Here is a 16,742-nt window from a genome sequence, read left to right as displayed (position 1 = left end):
GAAGAAGCTAAAATCCTACTCAATGTATGGGTTGTTTTACAAAACTACAGGACCAGAAAGATATTCCAAAATTATCTAGCCTTTGAATTGGAGTAGTAAAACTCAGCTATACTTTTTTGAAGGCGCTTTTATTTTTTTAACCTAGATTTGACAGCATGGACAGGTTTATGTTTAAATGTTTCGTGGGGCAGATAGACCAACAGACAGAACTTGTAAACCACTCAGAATTTTGAGGAGGAGGTACATAATAAAAAGTAATAAATACTCCCCCAACACATATTTTCTGCTATTTCTATTTCTATTTCTTTTTTCAGTACTAAAATGTTAGTGGTAGGGAACAAGAAGTACAGTTATTTACAGTAATTTGATCCTGAATGTAAATACTGTAAGGATTGGAGCAGAAACAGTATTTAGTATTGGCTTGGTAGGTTTTAAAACAAAGTATTCAAACTGTTGAACAGCTTTAGTTTACCATATAGCAATTGTGCACTTTTAATATGTATCTTTTATGAGACAGAGGTAAATGTTCATTGTCGCTCCTTGTAAAATGGAGGAGAGTTGTGAAGACACAGGAATGCTTGTCAAAAAGGATCTGGGAAAGGAATGATAGGCAAACTAAAGAGGGACAGAGAAGTCTGTGAACTGTGAGTGAGAAGTTCTTAAAATGCTTGTGTAAGGTTTTTTCCCCTAGCTGTCTTTCTCCTTTATACCAAAGAAAAGAACAAAATGAAAAAATCAACTAAAATTAAGTAAAGTAATGAAATTTGGATGGAACAAGAGGCCACAAACACTATAAAAGGAGATTCGTAAGACAACTTCAAACCACGATTTCAAATTAAGGTTTGCTGGCAATATAAGTTAATACACTTCAGCAGGTTGCAATATAAAAAGCGAAAGTTAAGTCAAATTAACAATGGAATAGGAACACATCCCAAACTGAACTTTTGGGAAATAATAAACTCTTATATAAGGACCAGAATGTACATTTAATCAATTTTTTAAAATCCAAAGTAAGATTCTGGAACTTCTCTTATTGTGGGCATTTTTATCGATTTGTGGCCTAACATTTTTAGAAGGGGAGTACATGTAACATTTTTTCTTCCTTAAAACTGTACATTTAATATTCCAAAACATATAGAATGCTTAAGAGAAATTCTAGTGATGAACTGAAGAATCAAACTCCACACCATGTGATATATTTCACAAGAAGCTGTAGGTCATAGTATAACACGAGCTTATTGCCACCCTTAAAAAAAAACTAAAGTAGGATACTTGCTTTCCATTTAGTAGAGTTTTTTTTCATCATAATCTCAATTCCAATTAAAATCTAAGAATGCACGTTCATTTTACATAAGACAACAGACTAGGGATCTTTTAAATTTTCCATCTGAGAGGTAGCAGCCCAATTGTGAATTAGTTATGAAGCATGTAAACAATAATTTGTTTATATTATTAATAAATAAAATAAAATATTAAAAATTGAATAATTTTTCAACTCAAATTATTTCTAATAGTACCAAAGGCCTATGTTTACTGAGAAAAGAGGAAACTAAACAGCAAAATTATTAATTAACAATACTTCCAGCAAAAAAAAATCACAAATACTCAAACAAAGCAAGCTGGCATGTATTCCATTGACAGGTTAATTATTATTTATGGCAGCTCGCATACTGAATTTAGAACCGAACTAAAGGGCTATGTTCATATATCTTTTAATACAATCATACGAATATTTTAAGGACTACTGCTCCTCGGTAATTTGAAACGACTGTGGAAGTGCAATAATGTTAGGGCCAGCGTAGTTAAAGCAACGTTGCATTAGGCTTACAAAATACACACAAATCTACCTCTCTCTGGAGTCCTTTAGAACGCCTTGGATTCTGATAAGTTGGAGGAAAAAGGAGGAGGTTAACAATCCTTTAGAACTATATTGCTAAATACCAGATATGTACACAGAGAAAAATATATTTTAAGCAAAGCTTACTTGAACTCCCTATAAAAAGATTAAAAATCTACGCTGAACTTAAGACATCTAACATTACCACAGTAACACACAAAAAAAAAGAGGTTACAACTTTACCTGACAGGTTGCTAAGCCATCAGAGCTTGTACTCGCAGGTGGTTCTCTTTTCACTTCTGGTGCTGTCTCTGGTACTCGTACCCGCACATAGTTAATAAAGTGACGCATGTTTGACACCAAATTATTCCCTGGAAACCAGCTATCATGGCAACGTTCATGGCCTCCCATGGAATCCTAGAATATCAACCATAGTACATGAAACCAATGATCAACATTCTAGGATTCAATTAGCACAAATAATAAATATATAAAAATATCAACTTCAGCATGTACAAAAAAATGCCTAGTTCTCTATTTAGCCATGTAACTAGTTTAACAGCAATAAAAATATAGACCAATTCTAAGGATATCTCCTTTTGGGGGGGGAGGGGGAAGTATGTTTAAGATAGAACAGAATTTATACTTATTCATGCTGTGCAAAAACATTTGGAGAGACGTTCTTAAGAGTGGTTGTGTCACCTCAGGTCTTATCAGGGGAACTTCAAAAGTCTCAAGAATTGTCCAGGATGTGAGTCTCCTGGAATTGCTAACCAAGTGAAGTCCCCAAATGGGTTGCATAGCCCTAACATGTATTATCTCGCTTTACAAATTACTCAGAAAACTTGGGCACATAATACTTTTACTACATTCCAGGGTCACATTATTATCATAGATTTTTCTTTTTAACATTTTAGCATTTTATGAGTCCCTGATTATTGTGACATGTTCAATACACTATTTTTTTTTAAAAAAATCCTAATCTACCCTCATACATAAATGCAACCCCCCCAAAATTAAGATAGCAATCCTATGGAATCCATACTTCCATATGCCAAGGTCAGCAATACATTTTTTTTTTGGTAACCTTCAAAGAGGTTTGTGATTTGCTGCTATTCCTATACGATGCCTGGTAAGTGGAGAAGAAATGGTAACTTGTACAAGATTAGCTTGGCTAAAATGCTCATTTTTAGCTGACATGCTATATTATTTTTCCTTCGAGCTTACCTTCACCTTTTAAATACATCTATCTTTACTCCAGGAGAAACATATAAATCTCTAAAATAGACTGCATCACAAGGGCATATGCTAGTATATATTGGAGATTTCTCATGTTGTGGAAATAGAACTAAAATCATGTCATCCATCCATACAAAAAGATACCGTATATACTTGAGTATAAGCCGACTCGAGTATAAGCCGAGACCCCCAATTTCACCCCCAAAAACTGGAAAAAGTTATTGACTCGAGTATAAGCCGATCCGCCGTTCTGCAAGCCTCTGCCGCCAGCAGAGGCTCGATCCGCCATTTTGCAAGCCTGAATACACAGGAATACCCTGTGTAGCCGCGGCTCGTCGGCAGGTCTCCGTTCCTCCTGCCGACCTTTGGGGAGGTTTGGGCGCCTCCCCAAACCTCCCCAAACCTCGGCAGGTCTCCGTTCCTCCTGCCGACCTTTGGGGAGGTTTGGGCGCCTCCCCAAACGTCCCCAAACCTCGGCAGGTCTCCGTTCCTCCGCGCAGACCTGCCGACCTTTGGGGAGGTTTGGGCGCCTCCCCAAACCTCGGCAGGTCTCCGTTCCTCCTGCCGACCTTTGGGGAGGTTTGGGCGCCTCCCCAAACCTCCCCAAACCTCTGCAGGTCTCCGTTCCTCCGCGCAGACCTGCCGACCTTTGGGGAGGTTTGGGCGCCTCCCCAAACCTCCCCAAACCTCGGCAGGTCTCCGTTCCTGTTTGGGGAGATTTGGGCGCCTCCCCAAACCTCCCCAAACCTCGGCAGGTCTCCGTTCCTCCGCGCAGACCTGCCGACCTTTGGGGAGGTTTGGGCGCCTCCCCAAACGTCCCCAAACCTCGGCAGGTCTCCGTTCCTGTTTGGGGAGGTTTGGGCGCCTCCCCAAACGTCCCCAAACCTCGGCAGGTCTCCGTTCCTCCGCGCAGACCTGCCGACCTTTGGGGAGGTTTGGGCGCCTCCCCAAACGTCCCCAAACCTCGGCAGGTCTCCGTTCCTGTTTGGGGAGGTTTGGGCGCCTCCCCAAACCTCCCCAAACCTCGGCAGGTCTCCGTTCCTCCGCGCAGACCTGCCGACCTTTGGGGAGGTTTGGGCGCCTCCCCAAACGTCCCCAAACCTCGGCAGGTCTCCGTTCCTGTTTGGGGAGGTTTGGGCGCCTCCCCAAACGTCCCCAAACCTCGGCAGGTCTCCGTTCCTCCGCGCAGACCTGCCGACCTTTGGGGAGGTTTGGGCGCCTCCCCAAACGTCCCCAAACCTCGGCAGGTCTCCGTTCCTGTTTGGGGAGGTTTGGGCGCCTCCCCAAACCTCCCCAAACCTCGGCAGGTCTCCGTTCCTCCGCGCAGACTTGCCGACGTTTGGGGAGGTTTGGGCGCCTCCCCAAACGTCCCCAAACCTCGGCAGGTCTCCGTTCCTCCGCGCAGACCTGCCGACCTTTGGGGAGGTTTGGGCGCCTCCCCAAACGTCCCCAAACCTCGGCAGGTCTCCGTTCCTGTTTGGGGAGGTTTGGGCGCCTCCCCAAACCTCCCCAAACCTCGGCAGGTCTCCGTTCCTCCGCGCAGACCTGCCGACCTTTGGGGAGGTTTGGGCGCCTCCCCAAACCTCCCCAAACCTCGGCAGGTCTCCGTTCCTGTTTGGGGAGGTTTGGGCGCCTCCCCAAACCTCCCCAAACCTCGGCAGGTCTCCGTTCCTCCGCGCAGACCTGCCGACCTTTGGGGAGGTTTGGGTGCCTCCCCAAACGTCCCCAAACCTCGGCAGGTCTCCGTTCCTGTTTGGGGAGGTTTGGGCGCCTCCCCAAACGTCCCCAAACCTCAGCAGGTCTCCGTTCCTCCGCGCAGACCTGCCGACCTTTGGGGAGGTTTGGGCGCCTCCCCAAACGTCCCCAAACCTCGGCAGGTCTCCGTTCCTGTTTGGGGAGGTTTGGGCGCCTCCCCAAACGTCCCCAAACCTCGGCAGGTCTCCGTTCCTCCGCGCAGACCTGCCGAGGTTTGGGGAGGTTTGGGGAGGCGCCCAAACCTCCCCAAAGGTCGGCAGGAAGAACGGAGACCTGCCGAGGTTTGGGGAGGTTTGGGGAGGCGCCCAAACCTCCCCAAAGGTCGGCAGGTCTGCGCGGAGGAACGGAGACCTGCCGAGGTTTGGGGACGTTTGGGGAGGCGCCCAAACCTCCCCAAACAGGAACGGAGACCTGCCGAGGTTTGGGGAGGTTTGGGGAGGCGCCCAAACCTCCCCAAACGTCGGCAGGTCTGCGCGGAGGAACGGAGACCTGCCGAGGTTTGGGGAGGTTTGGGGAGGCGCCCAAACCTCCCCAAACAGGAACGGAGACCTGCCGAGGTTTGGGGACGTTTGGGGAGGCGCCCAAACCTCCCCAAAGGTCGGCAGGTCTGCGCGGAGGAACGGAGACCTGCCGAGGTTTGGGGACGTTTGGGGAGGCGCCCAAACCTCCCCAAACAGGAACGGAGACCTGCCGAGGTTTGGGGACGTTTGGGGAGGCGCCCAAACCTCCCCAAAGGTCGGCAGGTCTGCACGGAGGAACGGAGACCTGCCGAGGTTTGGGGAGGTTTGGGGAGGCGCCCAAACCTCCCCAAACAGGAACGGAGACCTGCCGAGGTTTGGGGACGTTTGGGGAGGCGCCCAAACCTCCCCAAACAGGAACGGAGACCTGCCGAGGTTTGGGGACGTTTGGGGAGGCGCCCAAACCTCCCCAAACAGGAACGGAGACCTGGGGAGGTTTGGGGAAGCGCCCAAACCTTCCCAAACGTCGGCAGGTCTGCGCGGAGGAACGGAGACCTGCCGAGGTTTGGGGAGGCGCCCAAACCTCCCCAAAGGTCGGCAGGAGGAACGGAGACCTGCCGAGGTTTGGGGAGGTTTGGGGAGGCGCCCAAACCTCCCCAAAGGTCGGCAGGAGGAACGGAGACCTGCCGAGGTTTGGGGAGGTTTGGGGAGGCGCCCAAACCTCCCCAAAGGTCGGCAGGAGGAACGGAGACCTGCCGAGGTTTGGGGAGACGCCCAAACCTCCCCAAACGTCGGCAAGTCTCCGTTCCTCCGCGCCCTGCCTGCCTGCTTCTTTCCGCTGCGGAAAGAAGCAGGCAGGCAAGGCGCGGAGTTTGGGGAGGTGCGCGCGCACCTCCCCAAACCTCCCCAAACTTCGGCAGGTCTCGGACGGCGGTGGCTTGGGAGAGGTGCGGGCGATCCCGGAAGCACCAAAGCCTCGGCCGCGCACAAGTCCTCGGTAAGTTTTTTTTGTTGACTGGAGTATAAGCCGAAGTGGAATTTTTCAGCCCAAAAAGTGGGCTGAAAAATTCGGCTTATACTCAAGTATATACGGTATTAGCAGATGTGGGGTAGCCTCAATCTTTGCAAATGGCACAATTTTGTAGGAATGATTAAAAACTATCCCATAGTACAGACATGTCAAACACAAGGCCTGGGGGCCGGATCCGGCCTGCGAAGTGGTTTCATGCGGCCCGCGAAGCCATCCTGGAAACAGTGAGGGAACGGCCCCCACTGCCTTGGCCCTGGCCCAGAGACCCTCCTCCTGCCAGAGACCCTCAGATCTGTCCCACTCCTGCCCAGGCCCCCATAGGCACCCTTGATGCGAACAATGTAGAGCTGGCCACGCCCACCCAGTAGGCCATACGCACTCTAACCATGCCCACCCAGTAGGCCACGCCCACCCAGTAGGCCACACCCACCCTGGCCATGCCCACCCGGCCCCGAGGGCAACCGCAATGCTGATGTGGCCCTCAATGAAATTGAGTTTGACACCCCTGCCATAGTAATTCAGTAACATAAGAGCCTTGGTGAAGCAGTGGGCTAATGCCTCCTTAAGTAACACCAGCTGCCTGCAATTAGTGCAGTTTCGAGTCCCACCAGGCTCAAGGTTGACTCAGCCTTCTATCCTTCCAAGGTAGGTAAAATGAGGACCCAGATTGTTGGGGGCAATTAAGCTGACTTTGTAATAATGCCGCTTGGGGTGTGTATGAAAGCCCTAATAAGCAGGCATATACATAGAATGAAGGCTACTGCTAAGCTTGTAAGCCGCCCTGAGTCTTCGGAGAAGGGCGGGATATAAATGTGATTAAAATAAAATAAAAAAATAAGAATATAGAACATATATGGAATATAGGTTGACCTGAATGGGGATAATCAACTAAAGTGGCAGAAGAAAACAGAATGGAATGGCTGGAACAGGAGAAAGTATATATAAATGAATGAAAAAAATAATGTAAAATTTGAGTAGGACACTTTCACAGTCATATTTAATATTTCTAAGATACCTTCACAATTGAAGGTTTAATTTCTCAACAGAGAATTTACATCTCATGCAAGTACTGAAACTGAGTCTTCAGTACAGGTGCAAGAGAAAACCTATAAATGGATAAAGAAACACATACTCAGTAGGCAGGGAGGGAATATAGCAGAATATAAGATGAAGGGAAAACTGGAGAAAACCTGGAGTAGCTAGAAGCCTGAAAAAAGCACAACGACGCATCATTTCAATGCAAAACCCATTTGTTTTCTATCTAAAAATGCTTTAATTAGCACTTACTTCTTCATCAGATTCCTGCTCAGAAGAATTCTCTACTCCCAATTCAATCAAATATAAAACCATGCAAAGGACATGTTCTGACAAATTTTGATGATCCATCAATATCTATAACAAAATAAACACATTTTTTTACTCTCTAAACTTTTCCAATTTAGAATTCAGGGAAATAAAAACTCCCCCATATATAAATGAATGTTACAAGAAATGCCAGCTACAGCTGGAAAAATCCTTTTACCATAAGAATATTATCCTTTTTTTAAAAAAAAAAACCCCAAACTGAAAAAAGTACATGCATACTAATAAGCTGCATACTAATATATGTACTTGTGTTTAGTTTCTCCTTTGGAAATACAATGGGAAAAAGGACAACATGTAAAAAGTCTTGTCTTGCATTGTATTATGTGTAATAAAAACAATTATTTTTCACACAAAATTTAAAACGTTAAAAGTCATTTTTAAATTCTTTAAATTCATTTTCAAATTCTTGATCCCAGCCTTTCCACTAATTACCTTGTAGAGTAGAGTGAACAGCACAATGTGTAAAGTTTTGCAGTGCAAGAGTTTCATGAGTCCTTTATAACTTGGGTGCAAATGTGTTCGTTTCTTATAGGGTGGCCAAGGATTCCCATGGACTTTTCCACTCTGTTTTAAACTGTAAAAACAGACAGAAATTCTACACTGAATATTCTTTACTTGTAAAAATGAAGATTAACTATATACTTGAATTTGGATAACTTTTTAACCTAAGGATATAAGAGTTGGAGGAGAAAATGGAATAGAAGTCTGAGGAAAGAAGAAACTCAAAAGGTTGACTTCCAATCTGATTTTACTTCGCCTGAAGGAACACATTATTCAATTCACTAAAAAAATGAAAAGGTTATATATTTGTGAAATTTGGCTGGTGATACATCATTCTGACATATCATTTTTAAAAACCAAAGCAATAAAAACGTAGACCACATCTAGCTCAGAACCATGCATTTCATAAAATTTTTGCAGTATGCAAAAAATATACATATAACTGCTATGTAGCATCCTAATAAGAGATAACTTGTCATAATCTGTAAATAAAGCAGTTTTTCCCTGGCTAAATTGAAACCATATATAAATATTGATCAGATTTTAGAGCTTATCCACACTAACGGATTTTCTCTTGACTATATTCCATGCACAATTGATTCAATATCCAATTCTGAGTCCTGCATATTCACAGATTATTTCTCTAGTACTTGGCTTGAACACAAGAAATATCCCATTATATTTAGAAGCAGCTTGCAATTCACCCAGATTGGGCCTAACATAAAACCCAACATAGAAAATCATAATTATTACTATTTCTGATGCAGTGTTTATTTTCCTGAATAAGCAGGATACTGCTGCCAACAAACCAGTGTTAAAATTAAAAAATCACCCTTTAGCTGAAGATGGCCAGTTTTAATTGATAAGCCTTTATTAAAGGAAAGCTATTTTTTGCTTCCTTTAATTTTTTTGTAAGGCACTTAAAGAGAAAATTAATTAATTCAGAGACAAAGAAAGAGAGGGTGAGGGAGAGAGAAAGAGATTCCAAATAGTCAACAGCTTCCTATTTCTGTTATATAACAGGCTTCCTTTTTTATGACTCAGAATATATCTACTTACAATGCTGTATATCTATCCATTGCAGACTGTACATCTCTACGATAAACAGTTCGGAGAATTACCATGACTGGGTCGAATTCCTCATCCCAGACCTCAGCTGTTAGAAAGAGTCAGAATATATTTAATATTTAATTATTCATATTTTATTGTCTTGATTTTATAATTCATAATGTACACAATTTAATTTTGTAATTTTAAACACACACACACAGCTATGTATGGATAGATCAATAACAGAATGCACTTTGTTTTTCATCACAATCTCCATTATCACAGTCTTTCTTCTCTAAGATTAAAACTGAGCAATATTATCCCTTATATTGTTTTTTTTACACGTCAAAAGCCACCATACTGTTTCTTTAAATCAAGTGATTGAGAAAGGAAAAGCACTTATCATTCAAACCTACATCATATAATTAAATCTATGTAACTGGTGTTAAAAATGAAATAGTAGTATTTCTGAACTTTTTAGAGTGCTTGAAATAAGTTGCAAATGTACAGGACATTAATACATTTTATCCTACCTTTAGGTGTATACATTCCTTGCTGCATGGAACCCCCTGGTTCAAATACAGGGGCTTTAAAATCAGCCACAGCAGACAGCATTGATTCAAAACTTAAACTTCCAGGAATAATACCACTTTTAGGATTAGGATTTTCTGGAATGTTATTATTTGGTTAAGACAATAAGAATCATTAAGGAGCTCATTTCAGCAGCAAGATTTGCCTATAAGCATTGTATTTAACTGTTTAGAGGGAAAAACCTATCACCCTTATCTTGTGCAAATGCTGAATTTCACCACAAGATGTCTCTATTAGATCATTAAAATTTGAACCCCATTCTAATTTTACATTTTAGTCTTTTGGGGATTAGGGGAATTAAATTTGTACTACATCTTTAAACACCAAAATTTAGATCACTAGAAGAATAATGGTATACTGCACTCTTCTGGTTCTTTGTATACATTACATAACTTTTAAACAGATTTATGTTTTAAACAATCAATTACATAAGATCTGCTTCTTTCTCCCGGCTCCCTCTATCCCTACTCAGAATTCGAGGCCCAACAAAGACAAGGCACTTTACCTAAATGCCAAAATACACACAGGTTTTAAATCTTGTGTCGCTCCTTTAGAAACACAATGTGAAACAAGTGAGGATAAAGTATGATAGATTTCTTTCATCAAAGTTAGAAAGACTTGTCTTGCTGACAGTATTTTTGCCAACCTTTAGTAATATCACAAATTTTAAACTTTACTGCAAGGTTAAGGCGATGTTTGTATGCAAAGCTTAGCCACAAATAAGGATTAGCCTGATGCAACTAACACAAGTTCCAAATAGTTTTTATTTGTAAAAGAAATGAAAGCAAAATGCAACAGAATGCCTGAAATCATAAATCAAATAATTTCATATAACACAAGGATATAAGGTCCAGTAGAGAACTATGAGTTCTGTCATTCATGCAGAGCTGAGCTACCATTTCAGCTCTTAAAATCTCATCATCTGTCATCCCTAGAAAAAAAATTGATAAGGAAATTAATATAATCAAAAACTTAAGAAATAAGATTTGTGTTTACTATACACCTTTCCAACTAAATGATAAACCTGTTTAAATGGCCTAAAGTATATTGAAGAAATCAAAGTATAATACATGTGTATGATGTTACAAGCCCAATCCTATGTAAGAGACCTTAATTAGATATTGAGTCCCACTGAGTCATTTAGGCTTATTTCTGGTTAACATACATATATAAAATGCATAGTAGATTAACATTATCCTCAATCTGATGCTAACATCCCGCCCCCCCAAAAAAAGCGGGGGGGGGGGGGAGAGGAGAAGCTACTAAGCCAGTGAGAAATTATCACCAGATTTTAATTTCAGGTTATTAAGGTACTGTTTAGTTCATACATTATATAATTATTGACTTTTTAAAAACCTCACAAACACTATTTTTTTAAAAAAAATAGAAACTTAAAAAGCAACTGTTACCAAGCCTTTGACTGTCTTTGTGACTCTGAAGTTGACTCTGTATCGTAGGTATATTGATTGTGCTGATTAGATTGATCTCAGCTGCCATATTTATTGCTCCTTTTGTTATGATGCTTTTTACCTGTTTTAATTCTTTGTTAGTGGCCAAGATTCATAGGTTTCAGATGGGTAGTGATATAAATTGAATAAATAAACTGATCACATAAGCAACTAAAATGTTTTAAATTTTGTGTTAATTTTTTGTTTACATATATTTTAGTTTTTAAAAATACTTTCTATCCCACCCTCATTATGATGGTCCATGACCATAATAAACTATCAAAACAATTAATTTACCTATTAACAATAAATCCCCAGATAAGTCAGAAAACCTGAAAAGAGCTTTTATGAATACAGTGCATACACAAGAACAAAGTGATGCAAATTCATCTGATCATTTGCCCCAATACAAGCTTGAATTTAGTTAAATCATCAGAAATGAACTACTTCCTTAATAAAGAAAGACAAAAGATCAAGCAAAGAGCAAATGCTAACCATTATTGATCACATTTCCAACTGACTCTAGATTTCACCCTTTCGTGGAAATAAGTAGGATAAGAAAAGCCAAAGCTTTTTTTGCAGTTGTAGTTTGGGGCTGGGATAGAACAGAAGTAATCCTAATGCTAACTTTAGCCCTACAATCTAGCTAAAGTTTGGAGAGCAGAGAAAAGACACACACACCCATTGCCAAACCAGAAAAAAATATTGGATCTGGCTAATTCTGTTGTGGACAGCAGGGGTAACTAGAGTATTCATCTACCTTGCTATAAAATAAACATCTTCTCTTCCAGAGGTGGGAAAAAAAAGTTGGCTGTTTTGTTGCAGGCATCCCAGAGACTTCAGAAGTCTCAACCAGTAACAAAACAAACTAAGTAAGGAGAACCAGATTATTTTTCCAGGATGTCCAAGCAAGGGTCAAGTCATACTTCTATTTTTATCCCTAACATTGTTGAACTTCTGCCAATGCGGCACTCAAATTTAGAATTACATGTTGGCTTCCTTAACTATGCCTTTAGTATAGCAATCATTTGTAAAAGAAAAAAGAAAAAAAAGAAAGAGTGCATATTTAACCAGATTGCAAGAAATAAAATTGTTACCAAATAGTTTGTACCTCTTGTTACTATTAATTACCTGCCCTCACCCCAATAATTCAAAATTCATTAAGGTCTGTGTTACACACACCTACATAGATAAACTGCTAAAACTAAAGCATAGAAGAAAAGATGGCAAGTTCACCTAAATGTAAACGTAGACTTAAAAGAATGACAAGAAATGTTAAAGCGCCTTCTAACATTGACCTCTCATGCTCCGAATCTAGCACTGTATTCTGATGTTGGGAAGCCATTGTTAAGAGATCGACCACTTTGAACCTATAGGGATAAAAAAGAAAACAAAATCAAATTCAGAAACACAGAGTGTATGGGTTTAAAGAAACCTTTGAATTCATATAAACAGAATAAAGAGATTATTTTTATACAATACCATTTTACCTTTCAAAAACTGAGGAAATAAAATAATCGGGGTCAAGTCGAGAAGCACAAACCTTCAAAGAAAAAGCACATATACACATACGTTAATTATCACATTCAGTTATCTACTAACAAGAAACAATGTAGTCAAAGACAGCATTGACCTACCTGTAACAGATAAATGTCAGGATCAATCATAGAATTACAGAAGTGAGACTGCACATATGTCATGGCTTGTCCTTTAATCTGCAGGCCATTCCTTACCCACATATTACTATGAATTTCAGAAAGGCTTGCCTACCAAATGTGAAAAAAAGGAAAATAATTTTCATATTATTGTATTTTATAATTGTAGATAAACATATAATCTATTGACTACACGTTATTATTTTTATTTTCTGAAAATACATTCTTATATTGAGTTATACAGTTTTTGCAGCAGACCTCCATCAGGATTGAAACCTATCAAAATATTTGTTCTTTTTAGTACCACATATTATATACACGCTATCTCAAGAAAGTAGTAACATATCTAAGTTTCTTTTTATGCTTTGGTTCAATGACTGTCATCTTCAGCTCCTAGAATAAATTTAAATATTCAATAAAATAAAGCAGTAGTCCTGACAGTATCTTGCCTATTTTTCTTGTATTTAACTTCCTTTGAACATTTTCTCTTGCTTTTGTTCTTTGTAAAGTCACATTATCTAGCAATTCATCTTTCTTTACTGTGTTCCTTATGAACATAAATATAAATTGAAATATAATAAAATAAAATGCTTTGACATAATGACAAGTTTGAAAAATACATTCAAGTTGGACAGCTAGAGTCACACTTTCAGCTATAAATCAATTGCTTCCAGTAAATCCAAGGTAAATTGAATACACTGTCTATGAAATTTCATCAGTGATCACTATTTGACACCTCTCAATAGTTTATGTAATAATATGCTGAGATAAGCAAAGATTTACCTGAATTTGAAGTGGATGAACCATTAGTTTCATCAACATCTCCTGGTCTGGAAGAAGTGAATCTAAATCTAGCTCTTGACATTTAACAGCCTATAAATAAAGTAAGTGCATATTTTATCCTGATGTAAACCACAAATCTATCTGTAGAATGCCCAATTTTACTCTGCAAAAATGATTTACCTACCTTACTCAGAAACATAGCATAGTAGCGATGCAATGGGAGATGAAACGTAACCTGATTAGGAGTAGGCTGCAACAAAAGGACATTAGACTATTATAAAAGAACTGTTAGACTATTATATTAGACTACATATAAACCCTAGTGAGACCATACCTGGAATACCACAACCCATTTTGATCATCATACTACAAAAAAGATGTTGAGATCTTGGAAAAAAAAGTTCAGAGAAGAGCAACTAAGATGATCAAAAGTCTGGAGACAAAAACATATGAAGAACAGCTGCAGGACTTGGGTTTGGCTAGACTAAAAAAAAGAAGAAATAGGGGTGACATGATAGCAGTATTCCGGTATTTGACGGGCTGCCACAAAGAAGATGGGGTCAAATTATTCTCCAAAGCACTAGAGGGCAGGACAAGAAACAATGGTTGGAAACTGATCAAAGAGAGAATTAAGGAGAAAGTTCCTAACAGTAAGGACAATTAACCAGTGGGACAACTTGCCTTCAGATGGGCGCTCCATCACTGGAGGTTTTTAAGAAGAGACTTGACAGTCACTTGTCTGAGATGGTATAGGTTCTTCTGCTTGAGGGGGGGGACTGGACTAGAAGACCTCCAAGGTCCCTTCCAGCTCTATTCTATTCTATTCTATTCTATTCTATTCTATTCTATTCTATTCTATTCTATTCTATTCTATTCTATTCTATTCTATTCTATTCTACTCTACTCTACTCTACTCTACTCTTAAAAAATTCAGCTTGGGTATTATAATAATTTTGCCCTGAAAATCAAGGTCACTGAGTCCGTTTATCAATATTTTCTGGAATATTCAATTCATAAAGTAAATGTGTCTTTGAAGTACCCAGTAACATAAAAATGAATTTGAAGGGAAAATCTGATAGCGGGCAGGTAAGGATAAATGCCATGTAAGAATTTGGGGGGGAAAAAGCTTTGCAAGTGTTTTTGTTATTTCATTAACAAAGATCCTTTACAAATCATAGGAGTCACAGCATCTTCTAAAAAAATCTTTGGCCTGCAATGTGTAACTGCTCCCTGCATAGACAGCCCACCAATTCTAATTACAAGCATATTACTGGTTTACTGAAATATTGCTTGTCTATGTTTTTAATTGAATATTGATAAAAATCATCTAAATTTCAACATATCCCAATGAATTTATATGTTTACATATTTATGAAGGCAGAAAATTCTGAACTGAGCAGAAGAAATATCAAATGTGAACTGGCAAACCAAGAAATGTAAGCTAAAGGAAAAAAAAATCAGTACATTTAATTCCAAAATTATATGATAGCATTATATGGTATGATACAATAGTCAACATCAAATGAAATATACAGGATATACCCACCTCATCTACAAAGTTGATTGCATCAAACCAATCCTGAAGTGCTTCTAGGCAGTATCTAACAACATTTCGTGTGTACTCTTGCGTCTCCTGAAGTGAATTACAAATGTTGCACAGACTGAAAAAAACAAAGGCTTGCAGCACTTCAAAGACGAAGTAAGATAAACGGGAAGGCTGCAGCTTCCGTGTTTCTTTTCTGTTCCCCCTAAAGTGCCTTGGATTTGCAGAGCTCCAATCATGGGAAGATTAAACAGAGGGGTGATTTTTGCCATTACTTCTCACCTAACAGTGGCTGGAAAGGCTGCCCCCCAAAGGACCTTCTTTACACTACTGCAGATGGGGAGAGGGGCCTTGCACAAAAAGGGGAAGGGGAAACCCTCCCTGCTTCCCTCAATTCCTTCCTGAACAGAAAGAGGATTTGCATTTGAAGGAAAGTCCAATGCTAATATTGGAATTAAGGGAGAAAGCAAGAAAGCATTATAGAATTCACGAAAAATAAGAAAGAGTTATGCATTTTTCAGGAAAACTGCAGACTTGTTCTTCACACGTTGGGAATTAGCCAGCATTCCCATGAATTATATTCTCTCTTTTCTTGGCTTCAATTTCTTATGGTTGGGTCTAATGACTGAATGCCTCGTTCTGACCAAGTATTCAGGCCAACTGGCATAAAATATTGTATTGGTCCAACGGGTCACAAGACACAGTAGTTAACACAGATTGATGTTTGATTTGACACCACTAAAAAAAGGTAAAGGTTCCCCCGCACATGCGTGCTAGTCGTTTCCGACTCTAGGGGCCGGTGCTCATCTCCGTTTCATAGCCGAAGAGCCAGCGCTTGTCCGAGGACGTCTCCGTGGTCATGTGGCCGGCATGACTAGACGCCAAAGGCGCATGGAACGCTGTTACCTTCCCACCGTGGTGGTCCCTATTTTTCTACTTGCATTTTTACATGCTTTCAAACTGCTAGGTTGGCAGAAGCTGGGACGAGTAACAGGCGCTCACTCTGTTACGCGGCACTGGGATTCGACCCGCCAAACTGCCGACCATCTGATTGACAAGCTCAGCTTCCTAATCCACTGAGCCACCGCGTCCCTCTTGACACCACTACATACTGCTTTTTTAAATATACAATCATAAAGATCCACAAGAGAGAGAAAAACGTAGTTCAACTTACCCTGACTTTGCAGTGTGACAGTAAGCCCCACATTGGTTGAGCACAAGCCTCAAGTTCAGCAGCAAAAGCAGCGTAGTACGTCTGGGATTCAAACTCAACATGTTCATTAAGTTCTCTTTTATTTAAATTCATGCCTTAAAAGATTGAGACAACAGTGTACATTTTACCTATGAATAATAATGCATTTTCTCACTATTCAATAACTCCCATTGTTAGCTATTTACAAAAACTGTTTTAAACAACAAAGTTAGTTATCAAACATGTGTGGGATAAGCATTAAAAGCAAGGAAAATGGCCAAGCAGAAAATAAAAA

The 16,742-nt window shown here is 40.5% G+C and overlaps 1 protein-coding gene across 3 annotated transcripts in view; it reads right to left on the bottom strand.

The window, feature by feature from the left end:
- UBR3 (ubiquitin protein ligase E3 component n-recognin 3) overlaps positions 1–16,742 on the bottom strand; it is a 106,630-nt gene that overhangs the window by 62,029 nt on the left and 27,859 nt on the right. For 2 of the 3 annotated variants that reach the window (XM_083352216.1, XM_083352217.1), the window contains exons 10-22: positions 16,430–16,563; positions 15,259–15,345; positions 13,897–13,962; positions 13,713–13,802; positions 12,912–13,040; positions 12,765–12,817; positions 12,511–12,644; positions 10,672–10,757; positions 9,769–9,910; positions 9,245–9,341; positions 8,117–8,258; positions 7,607–7,711; positions 2,081–2,254 (exon numbers count right to left, since the gene is read on the bottom strand). In XM_083352216.1, coding sequence (XP_083208342.1) covers positions 2,081–2,254; positions 7,607–7,711; positions 8,117–8,258; positions 9,245–9,341; positions 9,769–9,910; positions 10,672–10,757; positions 12,511–12,644; positions 12,765–12,817; positions 12,912–13,040; positions 13,713–13,802; positions 13,897–13,962; positions 15,259–15,345; positions 16,430–16,563 — 1,439 coding nt within the window. Of the gene's footprint in view, positions 1–1,847; positions 1,881–2,080; positions 2,255–7,606; positions 7,712–8,116; positions 8,259–9,244; positions 9,342–9,768; positions 9,911–10,671; positions 10,758–12,510; positions 12,645–12,764; positions 12,818–12,911; positions 13,041–13,712; positions 13,803–13,896; positions 13,963–15,258; positions 15,346–16,429; positions 16,564–16,742 lie in introns of all 3 variants that reach the window. The other variant, XM_083352215.1, reaches the window with a different exon arrangement.

This window comes from Vipera ursinii (genome assembly GCF_947247035.1).
Source record: "Vipera ursinii genome assembly, chromosome: 1".
In the NCBI taxonomy this organism is placed as follows: domain Eukaryota; kingdom Metazoa; phylum Chordata; class Lepidosauria; order Squamata; family Viperidae; genus Vipera; species Vipera ursinii.
Note: the sequence above shows the minus strand (reverse complement) of the source record. Positions and strands in the feature narration are given on the sequence as shown.